Consider the following 19,973-nt stretch of genomic DNA (forward strand, 5'->3'; position numbering starts at 1 on the left):
CTAAAACTAACAGAGGTACAAAGAAACTAACAGAGTTTGCTACTTCTGAAAAATGACTTTTGTTCCTGTTTTGGTGTATAAGTATAGATCTGTAGTTTTAATAGGCCATGCCAAACACTGATTTATTAATTTTGTATTAGTACAGTACTACAATAAAATACAATTTTTTTGTGGAATTCTAAATGTTTTTGTACCTTTAATACCATTTAAATTTGACTGGAAAATACAAAAAACGTATATTTTGCGAACTAAAAAATTTCCTCTCCGCCGACCAAGAAGTGTTCGGATTATTGTAAAATTTCCGAAAACACAACAGATAGTAAGCAAGATGTAAACATTACCTTTAATGATTTTAGAAATTGCTTCTGCCAGCTCAAAACCATACAGCAGCCCACCGCATTTCAGTCAACTATTTCTACCAATCAAAATTAATATAATACTAGTTGTAGAATTTGCTACATACTACAAACTTTCTAAGTACTCAATGTTTCTAATGCTATACTTTAATTTATTTGGAGCTTGCAGCTGAAAAATAATGTTTATACAAACTCAACTAATCAAATACATCTGAATCAGCCAAGCAGGCTGAATTCAAATGTATTTAACAGGTTCACAAGTTATTAAAATGCCCTGGTTATTTTTAAACACTGGTGCCTTGTTATTCCTGACGATGAAACCTCAACAGATGAAATCCTTCTTTAATCCTTCATATATATTCTCTTAATTGTATTAAATCATTTATCTTTTGGCATTTTAGTTCACAAATCAAGTAACTCAAAAGTACATATCACAAAGAAGACAAGGTCTTTTCAGAAAGCAGTTTGTCATTTTGGAAATGATGCCAAAAATTGTTTCTTTCCATCTCTATGCTTCATAGCATTGAGAGTGAATTTAAGAAAAATAATGAAATCAACAGGCGAAAGCACTGGCAAACCATATTACAAATGAAGAAATAAAAAAAATAATTAAATAAAAAAATCTTAGGGTAAGAAATATCCAATCAAAGGTAAGTGAAGCTAACTTCAGATAGTATAGGCATGCAACAAGGATGGGAGAATAAGATCAGCTAAATGGATATCAGAAGCAAAATTCATAGTAATAGGCCCAGAGACAGTCCAAGACAAAGATAAATGAACAGTTGCAACAAGAAAGAGAGCTTATTCTGGACAATGCAAAAAATATATTACAAAATTGGATACCATAGAAGAAACAGTGAATGGAAGACATAGTTCAAAATGATTTGCATACCACAGCAACCTGTTTACTTGTTGGCTGTAACATATTTGGATTATGAGGATGTCATCTGCATGGTACAGTCAAAGGTTCCTGAATTCACATATTAAACAACTAGATCCAGGCATAATCACTTTTAAAGCAATAATGCAATTTTGCCACCACTGGCACAAATGCTGGTAGCAATTCTGGAACTGTTCTGGCTGGAAAGCATGGAGTTCTTGAGTTGCTGAAGGAGCAACAGCTTCATAAATGTTTCATTTTCAGGAAAATGATAAAAATCAGCTAAGTGGTAACAACTGCAATTATGACTATGTGGCATGAGTATATCCTGTCTGTAAACTGCACATATTTGGTCAGTTTTCTGGATGAAAAACAATGCAACCCTCAATCACGTTGCCAAAAAAAAAAAAAAAAAAACCAATGAAAGTTGCCATTTTCACCCATTATGGGATGATGATGATTATAACTAACATTCTGCAATTATGACCATGTGGCACGAGTATATTCTATATTTGGTCAGTTTTCTGGATGAAAAACAATGCAATCCTCGGTCACGTTGCAAAAAAAAACAAAAAAGAAAAAAAAAAAAAAAAACCAACCAATGAAAGTTGCCATTTTCACCCATTGTGGGAGGATGGTGATTATAACCACTGTACTACCTACAAGGACATGTTGCACAAGAAATGAACAGTGTGCAGGTGTGCTGATGCCCAGTCATTCACTACCCAACATTCCAGATGCTTCTGTCAAATTTCCATACATAGCCAACACAATGCCTCTATATATATATATATATATATATATATATATATATATATATATATATAATTACGAATAATAAAATTAAAAATAAATAGAGAAGTCGGATTTGAAGTATGATAATATGGAAGTCGGATATGAAGTACGAAAATATGGATTATGGATCAGGGACACTGCAAGAGCAAAGGCACCCTACAACCATAATATATATAAAATTATTTTTATTGTTATGTGTAGAATTTAAATATAGAATTTAACTAGTGCTAATAATGAAAATACCGTGTATCCTGGTAGCGATATATGTGTTGAACAAAGGGTTGAAAAAAGGAAAAGAAAAAGTGTAACGATATAAAAGAGTGTAATGATATAAAAAGAATGTAACGATATAAAAAGAAGAAAAGAAACAAAATGCAAATTTTGAAAAAACAACGACCAATGTGGAAATAGCATTGCGGTATTTTTCATAATTTTTGTGTCTTCGTCAGAGGTCATCCACCAAAATTACGAAAAAGAACAGCAATACTCTTACTTCTGTTTCTGGCATGTTCTGTATGTCAAAGAGCACGTGTAAGAAGCCACGTGGTAAAAATAATTTAGAATACAAATTTAGAATAAATAAAATACAAGTTATGTAAAACTATTATGTGTTACTAATGTATTACATACAGAACATGGATGACCTTACATCCATGTTCTGACCTTACATCCATGTTCATCCTTACATCCATAAATTTTTAATTATATATATATATATATATATATATATATATATATATATATATATCTTTCCTTTATTCATAATTCAAAAAACACCATTTTCCCTTTCAATGTGTCTTACCAAATTTTTTTTTAATTATGGAAAATGAGATTTCCCAGTCAATGATTCAGTCTTTGTTTGCAAAAAGGTTTTGTGTGCGTGCGTGCGTGGAGAATGACAGCCCCTGTAAACAACAGATTATTACAAAATGCTATTGTGAGATCACCACGAACTGTCATTCACTCATTGTAATGATCATCAGTAAGCATCCATGATACTGCACACTGAGCAACCCGCAAGTTTAAATCACTGCTTAAAAACCCACAGGTTCTGAGTGAAATGTTTGAGTCACATAGCAGTTCTGATGCAAGTTGCCTAGCTGTTTTTTTTTATGACATAGTTAAAGGTCCTCCAGCATGGATATATCTACGACGTCATTCAAATGTGGTAGCACACGATGGAGAACCCTCTCCATAAACCTGACACATAATTTCCAATGTTTCAGAAACATGTCTAACCATTGACAAAATTTGATGTTAGCACATTATTTCAAATTTTACATTTTTCTCTAGGAAATCCTGATAAAAAATAAATCTGCTTGAAATGAACATAGTAAAAAAACAAATTGCTATGTGCATGTAGGCAAAAGTCAAAACTTGCAATCTGAGAAAGGAAATTGTGCTGTATGACTGCAACAGCCACTTCGAGTAAGTACTACATATGCACTATGATAACCTTACATTATGAACATTCACCTAGAACCTTGATGCACGTATCTAACTGCAAGGCACAGCTGGAAATTTGATTCACCAGACTCCCCCTCCAATTGATCTACTCCTGTGTCTGGAACAGGTGCATTTGCTTGTGACAAGTCTTCAGCAGTCTTCTCATGTGGGCTATCAGCTGCAATAGACCAACTGTGCTAGCGGCCAATGCATGATCCATGCTGAAGTGGGACATGTGTCATGTTGTACTGCACACTCAGTTGCTCCACTGTTCTGCTGGATAACAAGTTGGATCCTCCTCTCGGAAATTTGCTCAATGAGTAGCTGGCCGACACAGGACCTCTGGCTAATGGTTCTTCCATGGTTAGTCCATTCTTGATACACAGGACATAGTTACATGGTAGCATCACTAGCTAGAGGTCCTGTGTTATCCAGCTATACACTGACCAAAGGGGCAAGAGTATGCCAATTAGCATGTCAGAGGTACCCTCCCTTGCTAATCCGGTCCCCAATGACTATGCACTCTCCCTTTCCCCATAATTCTGTAAGGACATGTTCTGGCCCATTCTTCATATAGAATACCAGCCTATCAAATGCTGTTCTGCCATGTTCTGTCCTTAATAGAGAAAATATCTGTGGTGGTGGTGGCAGACAGCAAGAATGAAGTAAAGCTTAAAGGGGGTTCTTAATGAAAAGCTATCTTAGTGCGTATAACTATAAAAGTTGGCTAGGGTAAAAAGCTGACTCTACCTGTATTGCTCTCAAATATCACTAATACAGCCTACTATCAAGTATATTGTTATTGAAGAGCTCACTTCTTAGTACTGACTTAAACTGGTTTATCGGAAAAGATTCGGAGATTTCTTTCAAGATCGCCAGGACAGCAGGGATGGAAGACTTCTTTCCAAGAAGATGAGAGCATTAGAGGTATGTTATATGAAAATTTGTTTCCAGTTCTTATTATTACTATTTTTAAGTTGTATTTCTACGTTTCAATTTCTTAAAAAAGAAAAAAAAAAAAAAAAAAAAAATGCAAAATTTCACTTGAGCTGAAAAGGATACTCAACAAAACCCAACTTTTCATCTTCCTCGTTTATTCATTCAACTGTCGTTTTCTGGAACAACCTTCCTTCATACGTATTTCCTGAAAATTACAGTGTACAGAAGTTCAAGTCTAATGTCAACAAATATCTTCTTTCGTCTTCTCAACCTCCAACCCAAGCATGGTATTAAGTACTATAGGTTCTAATACCTCTCGCGTTTGTGGTTTTCATAAAAAAAAAAAAAAAAAAAAAAAAAAAAAATCATGTCTCGACAAAGTTTTGCATGTCAAGTCTCACAAAGTCATGCCCAAAGGTTCACCCATATAGACTAAATCATTCATCATTATTTACAAGACAATTCAGACAGATGGGTCAAAATATGCATGTGGATTTTAGACAAAACTGACAATAATTCTGATTTCCTGAAGGAAGTATTTTCTGACAAGGACAAATTTATGAGAACATAAAAGTGAATAAATAAAACTACCATTATTGGTCAGAAGAAAACATACACTGGTACATTAGAAGTAAGCAATAAGAACAGAGAAACTGATGGTTTGGTGTTGAATATGAAATTTAAATACTCAAACTATTTTTCATTATAAGCACTGTAATAGGAGAGGATTACTGCTAGTTAATGAGTTAATGACTCAACTTGACAGTCTGAAAAGCAAACTTATTTGATTTATGGAACACAGCACACCACTACATAATGCAGTTCTCATTCAACTGAAATGGATAAATGAAAAATTTTCCTCATTGGGAAGATTGAAAATTTCCTCATCTTTCCTCAAAGAGGAAAGTGAAATTGGGTTGGAGATTGCCCAACTTGAATTCACAGATTTTGCTATATGGAGTTATTTAAAGTCAAAAGTTTATTCTGTAAAAATTACAAACTTGCAACATTTTAAGAACAAAACTGTACAGGCATGGCAGCATCCATCAAGGCTGGCATATAAAATATTCAGAGAAACTTGCTGCATCTTTTACCAAAATGTCTTGAAATTGGTGGTGGCCATTTTGAACAGATAGTGTAACTGTTTTAAAATAACATATAGTTAGAGTGATTCCAAGACTTCATGAACACATGTGTACTTTGTTTCAGACAAGATTAACAAAGTCTAAAGTTAACTATTATATATTTAGGAAACAACAAAAATAAATAAATAAAAGAAAACAAAATAAAAAAAAAAAAATTACCTCAATTGTATTAAGGAGTAAATTGGCTTGAGAAATCATATTCTGGATTTGATTGAGCCTCATCTGCACTTCATTTTGAAATGGAACTTGGCCTAAATTGATGTGGACATCTACAGAAGATCCATCATCCTAATAAATTATAAAAATAACAAAATTTCAATATTCAATAATACTGTATTCTAAAAATATTTCTAAAAGAAGTTTAGAAACTGGATCACTTCGGTAATAAGTGCATCCACATACTTCTGTAATGTGTGCTGTGTCAAGCAGCAGTACACAAGAATAGCATAGCATGAGCTTTGAAGGATAGGGCTTAGTAGCACTTTGGTTTCCCAAAGTGGATATCCTGGATAAATACGCAATCCATGCAGCAAATGAGTTCTACAAGAGATGTCTTCCCCCAGTGCTCAAGAAAATTATGCATTCTGGTTAATAAAAAATGCAAAGGAGAAGGAATTGTAACTAAATGTTATTCACTAATTTTAACAAGTCAAGGAAACTATTAGAATTAATAAATTTTGGAGATCTTAAACAAGTTATTTTGGCAAACACAGATTTACTGATTTTTTCTTCTTGTTTTTTTAAAGGGGTGAGTTTGAGAGAACTCTGAACTGAAGTTTAAAAACTTTTAGAGCAGTTTTTAAGAAAAATGGTAGCCTTTTTTGGTTTGGAATTAATCAAATGTATTCAAGTTTAGTTAACAATTTAGTCTTGTTAATTTTGTTTAATAAATATTTATTCATATCCTAAAATTGAAGATGTCTTATTGGAACACACAGATGATTCATGAAATGACCATGTATTATATTTATATAAGGGTGTGTTCACAAGCCAATTTTCATGTTCTGTGGGCTCAAAAATCTGGAATAACTCAGTTGAGACTGGCATTACAGCCTTGAATGAAGAGGATTTTAGAAATTCTACCAATCATGGATAGGAACACAGACCTCTCCAAAAAAAAAAGTAACATGCAGAAAAATCACTATGCTGTCATGGAGGCCTGCACAGAATTAAAGCATCATTTAGTCATCATGAAGTCAATGGTCTACAGATTCCAATATGTATCACGTCCTTCATTGCAGATCTTTGTTTGGAATTTTCTTCTCTTTTATGTAACTAATATTGTACTTCGGATTAATGCAGGCGATTCACTTAAATAAAAAAAATTTAATTTAAGTTATCACTTCAATTTTTTTTTATCAAAATTAAATTGCTCAGAAAAACATTGATTGTTCACAACTGGTTTCAATTCCAGCAGCAAAAAATTATAGTGAATACTGTTGTTATTAAGCTAAACATATATTACTAAATTCAACACTCATATTTCACTGCATACAAAGCCAAACAAGCTCTATCCTATACTGCTGTATAATACTGGTGAACAAAAATTTTTTTTTTTCATTAGAGATGAAACACTTTTTTTTTTTCTTTCTAAAAACAGTAAACACTTGTCTAAACCAGTCTTGAATGCTTATTTCAAGTATGTTTTTTTCACAATATGACTGCTGATAATATTAGTACAGTTAATTCAGACAATTTCATTACAAAACACAAGACTGGTCACAATTACATTTTTATCACTTTTACATTTTAAACCAAATACACTTTATATGCATAGTTAAAACAATACAGTACACTACTGTAAAAAATTATGTACAACCTTTTTGTGCAGATGATTTCTATTGGTACACTTTGTTCAGAACACTGCTGTACATCATTTAACAGTAGTCTGCCAATATATGTTCACTTCAAAAAAAAATTTCCACTGACGTCTTAGAGGAAACAATTCCATTAATTGTCAATGGAAATTTTTATTTTTTTGAAGTGAATGTGGAGGCTCTGATTTAAGGGCCCCCAAAAGATTCCTTCTTTCACTTTTACAGCAATAATCTTTGGAAATTTCTCAGGTAATGAAATCCTCTCAAATTCATCTTAACCCATTGCTTTCAAAAAATGCTTAATTAGGACAAGTTTAATATGGACAGGTGGAAGGAAAATCTTCATGAGATCCATTAATGGATCATACTGCACACTACTCGTGCCTGGCTCATGTGGTTCTTTTAGGTCAGTTACATATGATATAATGATCTGGGGTACAATGGTTGTTTCCAATCCCACAGGCATTGGAAACAACAAATTTTGTGAACCTTCCTTAGATGCCCATTAACAACCTCAGATATTTTATTGATGAGTGCTGTATTGAATTGCTTCAAGTAATGTCTTCATGTTATGGTGTCTCCTTTAGATAAACAGGTAGTCAAAGGGAAAGTACAGCTTAAAGTTCCCATTATGCAAGAGAACAGCTTTCAAACTTCACTGCGAAGAGTCAATGAAGAGATGCCATTCAGATGTAATATGTACTTGTAACAAGTCTCTAAAAACTCCAATATTACCGCAGTAGCAGAGCATACAGTTTACAGTAAAGAATGTCACCAAAACTTGGTTTTGTTTTCAACGGTGAGACACTGACATTCTTCTTAACCATGTGTTTATGCTTTAGTCTCAAGGCAAAAAAACTTTTCTTTACCATTGAAGACTGCTAGATCTCTAACAAAGTCATTCAATTCATCTTGGATAAACAACTCTAGCTCTGATGTATCTTTGAAAAGTATGTACTCACAATCACCCGAAGTGCTCAGGTCTCGGGAAACTGCACCTGGGGGCAGAAACTGAGGAGACACCAACTGCAGATGAAGAATCAAGAAAAACCTTAAATCTATATTTATCACCTTCACTATCCAAAACACACCTGATATCAGCTCCTTTATGCTTCTCCATCAATGATTGAACAGGAGAGAAAACTTCCTCTGATGCACTTCTAAGATTTTGAGAGCCTATCTCAAATTAATTGCCATGATGAACAACACGTACAATTGATTATGTGTGTTCGTCGTGACAAACTATTCCCACAAAATTTCATATATGCACCAGTCCCAACTATACACTACCCTGGATCTCACTTTCCTTCTTTTTGTAACAACGTATTGTTCTTATTAATTTTATATACACTATCTTTAACAGTTCCTGCAAATGACATAAGCCTAAATAGCTGTTTGTCATCTCTCCCAAATCGATATTTCCTACAGTATTATGGTGTTGTACTGATGAGATGAGTTCTTAAACTGTTGCTATGTATTAATAAAAGTTTTCTATTTAAAGGTTTTTTCAATTTTATGCTAAAAGAATTTCCAGGAGGCATTAACATAAATCTTGACATACAAAAGGCAACATGGCCAACACAATGATTTCCTATGGAGAACACAATATAGCAACCTACTGTTATCCTATGGGGAAACTTCAACTGGATACAGGGCAACAAAACTTTAACAAAATTTATCTTTGAATGTATCCCAAAAAAGCTAGTTATATTTCTTGAGACATAACACCTTCTTCCTCTCAAATTCAAACAGCCCTTCAACTTTATTCTGTGGGCATCACAAATAGGCGGTAGTACCTACATTCAGTATATACTACGTATTGATAAAATTTTCTATTTAATTTCAATATAACTGTTTGACTGAAAGGGAGAAGGCAAAATGGCTGATTCAGTAGAGCCTTCTGGACATTGAAAACTAATAAATTAATAAATGTACAGCAAAGAAAAGTCCTTGAAAAATAATGATAATGAATGAAAATGAATTTATAATGATATAAAATAATACCTATAAACCAGGCCTATCAAGGGATACTATTCTACAAATATTCAATGCAGTCAAATGTTCTTATTCTCGCTAAAACAACTAACCTCGAATTTTCCAATATATCTCTACACGCTATGACCATAATGTTATATAACATCCATTACAATTTTTTATCACTGGAGAATACCAAGTATTGAAATAAGCTCATAGTGTGAAAAATAAACAATTCCCCAAGCCCAAAACCCAAATACTATATCAACCACACATTAACTTATCCAATCTACAACTTCTTTTTAAGCAATAATATCTTTTACCAGTTTTATTAGAGAAGAATTCTATCTCGAGCCCTGCTTTGGATCATCATGGAACAAATAAATATGTGGGCTGTGTTAGAGTAACTAAGAGTACAAACATGTATACTTGCATGTACACTAATGCTACCTAATGCTTGGAGCACTATAAATAAGTTTGATGAATTTGAAGTACTGATAAAGTCATCAAATGCAGGCATTGTGGAGGATATCAGAGAATTGGTGTCACCAGATATAAGGTATGCAAAATTTGAATATGGGAAGTACAGTGTGTATAGAAAGAACACACTGGATAAAAGGGGGCAGGAGTCATGCTCTTAATTAAGAAGTATATTAAATCTAAGGCATTGCATCCGGTTGACATGAGTTAGCATTAGCAGCATACCTATGGGGGGGTGAAGAGGGAGAAAATGCTTCCACTGCAATATTTTTGCCTTAAATGGCACATATGGAAGGGTGCACAATTTCTATCTGTTGTGGCTGGTAAGCCCCAGCTTCAACAATATCAGCAAGTGTTTTTGGAAATTCTTCATCAGCAATGCAGTCGGCACTTGCAGCTTCACCAACCTTGATGTTATGTAGATTTGTATGAGCTTTGAATTGAACCCTAAAAATGTTCATATCTATGAAAGTTCATAACTAGAGGACTGCCTGTATTTAGAAACACCACTCTTCAAAATTGCACACAAAAATTTATTTAAACTTTTGTTTAAAAATATTCCAATAGATGGCATTGATTTAACTTTGAAAATCGGTAAAGGTTTTTTCGAAACAAACTTTTGAGCATGAATGTTGTAAAAAAATTAGTTGTCGGCCATGAGCCGTCGAAATTGCACCTTGTGTGAGACTGTGTCCAAAAAAAGTTAAGCTATTGTCATTTTAATTTTTATAGGGTAAAATTTTAAACGAGAATTTACCTACTAAAGTCATGGAAGAAGAAATCAATAGGAATGAAGAGGAGAAAGACTAGCATTAGTAGAGGCAAATGATGCAAGAAAGCAAGCTTATGCAGAATCAGACAAAAAAAAACCCCTCCATTTGTTCCAAATGCCTGTCCAGCTCAGCCTTAAATTTATTTAGGTTATCAACTTCCACAACAAAAGATGGATAGTTGATTGGTCTGTTCCACCAATCAACTACCCACTGGCTAAAAGCATATTTCTGTATATCTATTCTACAACTGTCTTTCTTCAATTTAAAACTGTGCCCCCTCAGGTTCTTAATCTGAGCAAGAGGAAGAATCCCATTAGCATTCAGCTTGCTCAACCAATTCAAGGCCTTATGCATCTCAATCAGATCACCTTGCAGGTGTCTACTCTCCAGGCACTACAATTTGCAGAACTTAAGCCTTTCTTGATAAGAGCACCCCTTTGTTCCCCTCACTCATCATGTTGCCCTTCTTTGTACTCGTTCTAGCAACTCTACATTCTTCCTAAAATGAGGCCTTCAGACCTGTACACAGTACTTTAGGTGTGGCCTGACCATTGCCTTGTATAATGGGATAATCACCTCTCTGTCCTTGCTAGCAAAATTCCTATATATATCATTGACAAGACTCCATGAACTGCCCTGGCAACCCATCTACACTGCTCGGCAAACTTCATATTTGACTGCACAATTACCCCCCAGATCTTTTTCACTTTCCACTTCCTGAGTGTAGTACCGCACAGTTAGTATGATTCTCTTTGGTTAATGCTACCCATATGCAGTACTTTGCATTTGTCAATGTTAAACTTCAGTTGCCACTTCTCAGCCCATTTGCCCAACTTATCTAGATCCAGTTGGAGTAGCATACTGTCTTTACTATCATTAACAACCCTGCCAACCATTGTATCATCTGCAAACTTGGACAAAAAACCTGATATACCTTCATCAATATCAGGTTTGGTTACCATTCTGTCGTCTCCCACTAAACCATACCTTTATCCATTGTAGCAACTTTACCCTTAATGCCATACCTCTCCAATTTGTACAGCAGTCTTCCATGTACAACAGTATCAAAAGCTTTCCTGAAATCCAAGTATATGATATCAAAATTATTTTTGGCATTCAGTTCCTTTGTGACCGCACCACAGTATCCAATCAAATTGGTCAGACAAGACCTCCCTTTAACAAACCCATGCCATGTCTTAACTATTACTGCAGTCTTGTCTAGATGATCCTGCAATGCTTCTTTAACCAGTGATTCTATTATTTTCCCAGGAACACAAGTTAAACTAACAGGTCTATAGTTACTTGTGTCACCTTTTGAACCCTCTTTGTGAATTGGTGATACATTTGCATATCTCCAGTCCATGGGGACCTCACCTGAATCTAAAGATGCTCTCATAATTATGGCTAAGGATTTGCTAACTTCCCTCACTGCCTCCAATATAATATAGATTCCATCCACTCCAGGTGCCGTTTTTATGTTTAACTTCAACAATTTCTTCTCGACTTTGCTCTCAGTTATTACAAAATCACTTAGCTCCCTGTTAGAGTTTGTAAATTTCTGGCACTCCCCTCATTGAATAAATCCTCATATGTGAATGTAGATGCAAAATACTCATCAGACCAACTGATGATGTTACCAACAGCAAATTCTAAGTGAATTTGCTGTTAATTCTAAGTGAATTCTAAGTGAATTTGCTTCGCACTATTAAGGAATTAAGAGTGCGAAGCTAGTAAACATTTCATACCTATTAAGAAATACTGTTCAAGGTTTAGGCCAAAATGGTTGCCAAATGAACTAATGAGACTCGTGGCAGAGAAGAAAAATGCATGGGATGCATATAAATTATCAGGCAACACAGAACCCTACGATATATATAAGCTAGTCTGTAATCAAGTCACAAAGGAGGTTAGGCAGGTGAAGGCAGATTACGAGAAATCTTTGGCAAAGGATGCTAAGAAAAACAGCAAGGATTTCTTTACTTATATAAACTCTAAAAGGAAGGGGATTAATCTGATTGGTCCACTTGATATCGGTGGTTCGACTGTTGATTTTTTTTTTTTTTTTTTTTTTGATTTGGTAGTTGTTGGCGCATCGGCTTCTGTGGCCATATTGCACCTCCCAAGGTTTTTGCAGTACTTTGATCCAAGCCCGAGGCGGGAATCGAACCCGCGACCTTTGGGTTGCCGGGCAGGTACTTTACCCACTCGGCTAGCCCGGTCGGCTCGACTGTTGATGATCCTTCTCAGATAGCAAACAAACTGAATGAGTATTTTGCAAGTGACACGAGTAATTACAGACCAGTTAGTTTAACTTCTGTTCCAGGTAATATAATGGAGTCACTGATTAAAGATATATTGCAGGATCATCTAAACAAGACTGCAGCAATAATTCAGACACAGCATGGGTTTGTTAAGGGAAAGTCTTGTCTGACAAATTTGATTGGTTATTATGATGTGGTTACAAAGGAACTGGATGCAAAAAAATAATTTTGATATCATATACTTGGATTTCAGGAAAGCTTTTGACACTATTGTGCATTGAAGACTACTGTACAAATTGGAGCAGAATGTTATTAAGGGTAAGTTGCCACAATGGGTAAAAGGATGGTTGAGTGGGAAAAGACAGGGGTGGTAATCAATGTGTGCTGCCCTTCGTGGACTAATGTTATTAGTGGAGTCCCACAGGGTTTGGGGTGTTGGGTCCACTGTTGTTTTGTAAATTTATCAATGATATTGATGAAGGTATATCAAGCTTAGTATCGAAGTTTGCAGATGATACAAAGGTTGGCAGAGTTGTTAATGACTGTAATGGCAGTGTGTTACTGCAACAGGATCTAGAAATTTTGGGCAGATGGGCTGAGAAGTGGCAACTGAAGTTTAACATTAAAAAATGCAAAGTACTGCATATTGTTGTTATTTGGTTTTTAGAAGCATTAGCAACTAAGGCCATATTGCTCCGGGGATATGTCGTGGTCATTCCCTGAACTTTCAGCATCCACCGTATTTGGTTGGGCACGGGCTCGAACCCTGGTCTAATCAAGAAGCATGTGCTATGCACTGCTGGTCCTGCCCGCCTGGCTACGGAGGCACCTAAATACTGCATATGGGTAGAAGTAACCCCAGAGAAACGTAACAACTGTGTGGTACTACATTTAAGGTGGTAGAAAATGAAAGACCTGGGAGTAATTGTGCTGTCAGATATGAAATTTTCTGAGCAATGCAGACAGGCTGCCAGGGCAGGTCATGGGGTGTTGTCAATGATATACAGGAATTTTGCTAGCAGGGAAAAGGAGGTGATTGTCCTTCTGTATAAGGCAATGGTCAGGTCACGCCTTCAGTACTGCATGCAGGTCTGGAGGCCTCATTTTAGGAAGGATGTAGATTTGCTTGAGCGTGTACAGAGAAGGGCAACAAGATTGGTGAGGGGAATGAAGGGATCCTCTTGCCAGGAGAGGATTAATTACTGCAAACTGCAGCAGCTGGAGACTAGGGACCTGCGAGGTGATCTGATTAAGGTGTATACAGCCTTGAATGGGTTTAGCACGCTGAATTCTGATGGGATACTTCCATGTTCAGATTATGAACCTAAGGGGGCATAAAATGAAATTGAGGAAGGACAGATGTAGAATACATGTGCGGAAATTTGCCTTTAGCCAGTGGGTGGTTAGTTGTTGTAACAAACTTCCATCTGTCATTGCGGAAGTTGATAGGTTAAATAAATTTAAGGAGGAACTGGACAAATATTTAGAGGGGATTGCTTTGTATTTTTTTTTTTTTTTTTTTTGGCTGATGCTGCATAAGCTCATACACTTGCTTTCTTGCATCACATGCCACTACTACTACTATTATTTTTCTTCTTTGCCACAAGCCTCATTAATTCATCTGACATCAATTTAGGCCTAAACCTTGAGCAGTATTTCTTAGTTGGAATGAAAAGCCTAGTAGTCTCCAAAATTAAGCCCCTCAAGCCTTCCCATTTAGAATTAAACATCGGTAACATTAGCAGCCTCCGTAGCCAAGTGGTCAGGAGCGGGAGTGCAGTAGCCCACGCTCTTCGAGTAGACCGGGGTTCAAGCCCCTGACTGCTAAATACGGTCGATCTGCCAACCCGCACTGCACCAGCGTGGCAGATTATGGTCCATTTCCCTCAGCATGAATTGTTGAGGCTTCCATCCTGCAGTGGGTTGATAATGGCTGCAGTTAACTTTTAACATTATCAGTTGATACCACTGTACAGAATTTAAAAACTATCTGAGACCCCTGTAATCACCTTTACGAAAGCAAAAGCCCTTCCCTTTAGCCTTGATGGTAGTTACATCTTCAAGTAATTCCCACACCAGTACACTGTGATCACTGTCACCCAGTGGTTCCTTTATCTGCAAATTCTTAATGCATGAATAATCATAATCACTGCTGATAATCAGATCAAGGGTATTACTCCCTCTGGTTGCCTCTCAAACATGTTGCTGTAGAAAACAATCATCCAATAAATCCACAAAAGTCCTGTTAGTGTGCAAGTGACCATCCCACAAGTTCCAGTCAATATATAGATATACAAACTACAGATGAAGCCAATCACATTGATAAAAGTATTTCAACAAATCCTACTGATAAAAATGATAGTAACAGTGTCGATATTCGGGATTATACTCTGGAAAGAAGTGATGAAAAAAATGAAACAAATGTACCACTAACAATAGCCAACACTGATATTTCTCGTGCGGAGCATCAGGCAGAAACTTCTTCAGTCTTTTCTGAACTTATTAATACTGAAGTAGATTATCCGACCGACCCTCATTTGTTTTGTGATAAACCAATCACACAGTCTCTTGTGCGAGTACTTTAAAATTCAGACCTTGCCAGCCAGGTTTCAAGGACAATTTTCAAAATTTTCCAAAGGATGCAGCTGGTTTCCACTTTGTACCACAGTGGTATCAAAAAAAGCATTATAAAAGTGGCCGTGAAAGTGCCAGGATGTCTTATCTATTCATCAAGAGCTAATGCTATGTTTTGCTTTTATTGTTGGTAGTTTACAAACTCCTCAACTAGGTTGGATCCTTGGGGTAACCCAAAAGTTGGTTGTAAAAATTTTGCCAAGGGAGTACACAAAATTGAAAAACATGAACAGTGATACACACAGAAAAGGATTTCTTTTTAAAAAAATTTCGCTTATTTGGTGATCAAACTGTCTTTGCCAATCTTGTGACAGCAGAGAAGAACAAACTGATTTTAACAAGTATCATTGATGCAGTTCTGTTTTTGGCAAAACAATGCTTAGCATTTCGTGGTCATCATGAATACAGAGGCTTAGGTGGCCCAAGTGCAAACGAGGGGAATTGCTTAGAGCTCATCAAGCTACTAGCTAAACATGACACATTACTTAGTCAGTATAGGAACTCCCCAACTTATGTAAGGGTTGCGTTTCGCGAAATGCTATGTAAGTCGGAGAATTTCTCCCATGATGTGCAGCACTCGCAATTGTGCTTGCTGAATTGATTGAATCAAAAAAGAAATGTTCGACAAACATGTAAATAGAGTTATTTATTGTATTTATTAAATTTTTTATTTCATGCACAGGAAAAATTACAAAAGCGTGCCATTTAAAAAAATTTCAAAATTATAAAATTACAAAAAAAGAAAGGAGTCAGTAAGTTTTATCTCTCGAGCATCGTTGCCAGAATCGACATCTTCAGATAAGAACATCGCTGCAGAGGTTGAGGGATGTGGAGATTTGGAAGAGGTCGGCTGCTCAACCTTATGAAAGAACATATTAATGATGACTGGACAGTGGCTTTTTCCTTTTCATCATAGATTTCTTTGTAGCAAGCAAGCATATCATTCACCCCTCTGTTAACTTTTAAGAATCATTCACTGTCAGGATCCATCTTCTCAAACCTCGCCATTGCCGATTCAATTTCACGAAATGCCATTGCCATCTCTCTGGTGATGAAGCGTCTCGGCTCCTCATTTGGTTCGTCTTGAGCTTCGTCAGCATTTTCTTCTTTCACTATCAAGTTAATAAGCCTGCAAGTCAATAAGTTCTTTGTTAGATAATTCCTTCTCTTCTTCCTCTATTAACTCCTCCATCAAACTCCAACTGAAGTAGCTCTGCAACCGTTACAATCTTATCTGTAACATATTCATATGATTCATCTTTATCAAATCCTTCGAAGCCTTATGTGCTGTGGGCATGTTTTCTTTCATGCGCCATTTAAACAACTTTTAGTAATTTCTGCCCAGGCCTTATTAATGTTTAAGATGGCATGGTAAATATGTATTGTAAGATTTGAAAGTCTCTTGACAAAATTTTCCTCATCATCTATTGCAGACAATGCCTGAGCAAATGTGCATAAATAGTATGCTTTTAAATTCGAAATAACACCCTGATCCATAGGTTGGATGAGTGAAGTCGTGTTTGGTGGTAGAAATATGACTCATGTTCGAATTGAAATCATCTAAATGCGTAAGAGATGTCCAGGAGCATTATCTAATAGAAGCAAAATCTTGGAAGGAACATTGTTTGTCTTTACAATATTTTCAGCTTTGGGAATGAAACAGCATTTAAACCAATCCTCAAAGAGAGATGTTATCCATACTCTCTGGTTTGATCAGAAATGCACGGATAGGGTAGATTTACTGATACCATTAAATGCACAAGGATTTCCAGAATGGTATACAAGCAGTGGTTTTAATCTGTAATCTCCTGCTGCATTAGCCCCAAGCAAGAGCGTGGGCCCTATCTTTTGACGCCTTGAAACCTGGCATTGTATTTTCCTCTTTGGAAATGTATGTTCGATCAGGCAATTTTTTCCAATACAGAGCAGTCTCGTCAACGTTCAAAATTTGCTGTGTCGAATAGCTGCTTTCATCAATAATTTTTTCCAACACATCACTAAATTTCTCTGCAGCTGCAGAATTGGCACTGGCAACTTCACTACAAACATTGTGGAAAACAGCGCCTATTAAACCAGAAAACAGCGCCTACTATTGAACCTATTAAACCACCCGTGGCTTGCCATGAACTTCGGCTGGAGTTTGCCGTACTTATCCTTAATATGTTTCCAAATACTTGTTGCTTTTGCTTGAATGGTCATTAGACTCAGGGGCACTCGCTTCTGAATCTGATTTTCCATGCATATTATTAACAGCTGTTCCATCTTCGATATAGCACCTGAACACTGTTGATCTTAAGAGTGTTGATCCTTTTACATGTTCTTTTATACGTGCACTGTTCTTTAAAATAGTATTCACTGTTGAAGCAGTGAGACCTAATTCCCTTGCAGTAGATGACAACTTTGTCCTGCTTCATATTTAATCATTTTCATCTTCATTTCTAAATCAATTTTGTTTTGTTTCCTGGCACTACCACCACTTGCGCTTTTCGTTGATAGCTTTCCCTTCATCATTGTGATACGTAAATAAGATGAAGAGAAGTTTCTGAAAAGATGCACTAACAGAAAAGCCCAATAAATCAAAAAGTGCAAACTGTTTTTATTGTTTTATGGTTGTGACCTCCAGAAACGTGCTTTAGAAAAATATCACAAAGGCGTTCAAAAACTGATTCTTATAACAGGAACATATGATAACGATGAAAGGGTAATGCAATTTCCATTATAAATATGACCTCTTAGAGAGATAAATAGCTTCTTCAAACAGGCCTCTGAGGTTGGGTATGTTCATATTGTAGTTTTAAATGTTTTTCACCAACCTTATGTAGAAATAAAACACAAAGAAAACGAAAACTGGAATCTTGATAACTATGTATTTATAATAAAGTTATATTTGTCTGTATTTACAATAAATTATATTTAACTTTACAACTAAAATATATGAAATATACATATAAAATATACATTAAAATATACTGGGTTAAGAACAATAAAATACATTAAAATATACTAAATTAAAATCGATAAAACCAAAGCTTTCGAAGGCTCCTGCCTTCTTCTTCAGCGGTATTTTCTTTGTTCTGCGGTGCGTCTTTAAATACCAGCAGGTTCACGGTACTCATCACGTGTTTCATTCCCACGTGTTCCGTTCTCTTGTATTACGGAATCGGAAGTGGCTCGAGAGTGGGTCATGTGGAACCGTTCATCCTTTCTGAGGATAGTAGCCTCAAAGAGGGGATGGATCCGCATTCCTCTATCTCTATTAATGTTCACTGTGGAACAGATCCGCAAACTCTCAAGCCACTTCAGGTTCCAGAACTTATTCGCCCGATCGGTGATGATAGCCTCGTCCGGGGAGAGTTGTGTTTTCTTTGTGTTTTATTTCTACATAAGGTTGGTGAAAAACATTTAAAACTACAAGATAAATAGCTTAATAATACAGGTAACCCTCACTTAATGCTGATAATTCATTCCGTAAAAACAGAGCGCTAAGTGAATCCGCGCTAAGCGAGCGCCGCATTCCCATAAGGTAACGTATGTATTTGTGAGTTGTGGTCGGTGCCATAGGATATTTCCTAATCAATAATAAATGGTAGTGAAAAGATGCACAAATATCGGTCAAAATATTTAATATTAAAATATTTGTACATATAAAATATTCTGCATTACATACGTATATAATTATGTGGTAACTACTTACTTTGATTAAACTTAAAGACATGTATGTCTTTAAGTTTAATCAAAATTAAACTTAAAATTCCAATTAAAATCATGAATTTAATTGATCTATTTAATCATGAAAAATGTGTTGATTTTCAGTTGAACTTTGGCCCTCTTCCAAATAAAATAAAAGGGGTATTAATCAATATGAATCTTCTTTTAGGCATTCATTTCCACAAAATGTCCTGCTTCGTGTATGTTAAAAACTTGTTGAGAAGTACAACACATAATACCCCTCTTCAATAATTTTAACAAGTTCTTTTTTGAAAGTTTCGGCTCCTTCAGCACTTGTGGCTTCTCCCTGGATTTTAAATCTATTCAACCAACCCTTACTAGTTTTAAATGGTTCCACATTTTTTTTTTTTTTTAGGTGAGTTTTCTTCAGATCGTCATATTTGCTAATCTCTCTCTCTCTCTCTTTTTAATAATATTTAACTTAACTGAATTCTGCATTGGATATTATCTTCAATAAAATTAGTTAAATTCTTTCCATTTCAATCCTAATAGCCGGCCTAGCCCTAGTTGCTTGCAGTGGAACAGCTATCTTTCCTGCTGCTAAAATTAAAATTCTTTTTTTTTTTTTTTTTTTTTTTTTTATAATTGTTCTTACAGTTAAACTTGCAAGTCCTAAATTATGGCACACATCCGCTTGTCTTTGACTGGAATCGATTCGCTTCAAAACGTCTAATTTGATTTTCAAATTCAGTCTTTTTCTTACATTTATAGTCTTCGTACTGTGCTCAGACGTTGTTGCTTTTT

The 19,973-nt window shown here is 35.6% G+C and overlaps 1 protein-coding gene across 4 annotated transcripts in view; it reads right to left on the reverse strand.

Moving 5' to 3' along the window:
• The window catches only part of LOC150087771 (large proline-rich protein BAG6), a 321,988-nt gene that overhangs the window by 186,450 nt on the left and 115,565 nt on the right, over window positions 1-19,973 (reverse strand). For all 4 annotated transcript variants that reach the window (XM_090369196.1, XM_090369195.1, XM_090369194.1 and 1 more), the window contains one exon: window positions 5,721-5,849. In XM_090369196.1, the coding sequence (XP_090225322.1) occupies window positions 5,721-5,849 (129 nt within the window). The remainder of the gene's footprint in view (window positions 1-5,720; window positions 5,850-19,973) is intronic.

This window comes from Mastigoproctus giganteus, chromosome 3 (assembly GCF_048544385.1).
Source record: "Mastigoproctus giganteus isolate SK-2022 chromosome 3, ASM4854438v1, whole genome shotgun sequence".
NCBI classification, from domain to species: domain Eukaryota; kingdom Metazoa; phylum Arthropoda; class Arachnida; order Uropygi; family Thelyphonidae; genus Mastigoproctus; species Mastigoproctus giganteus.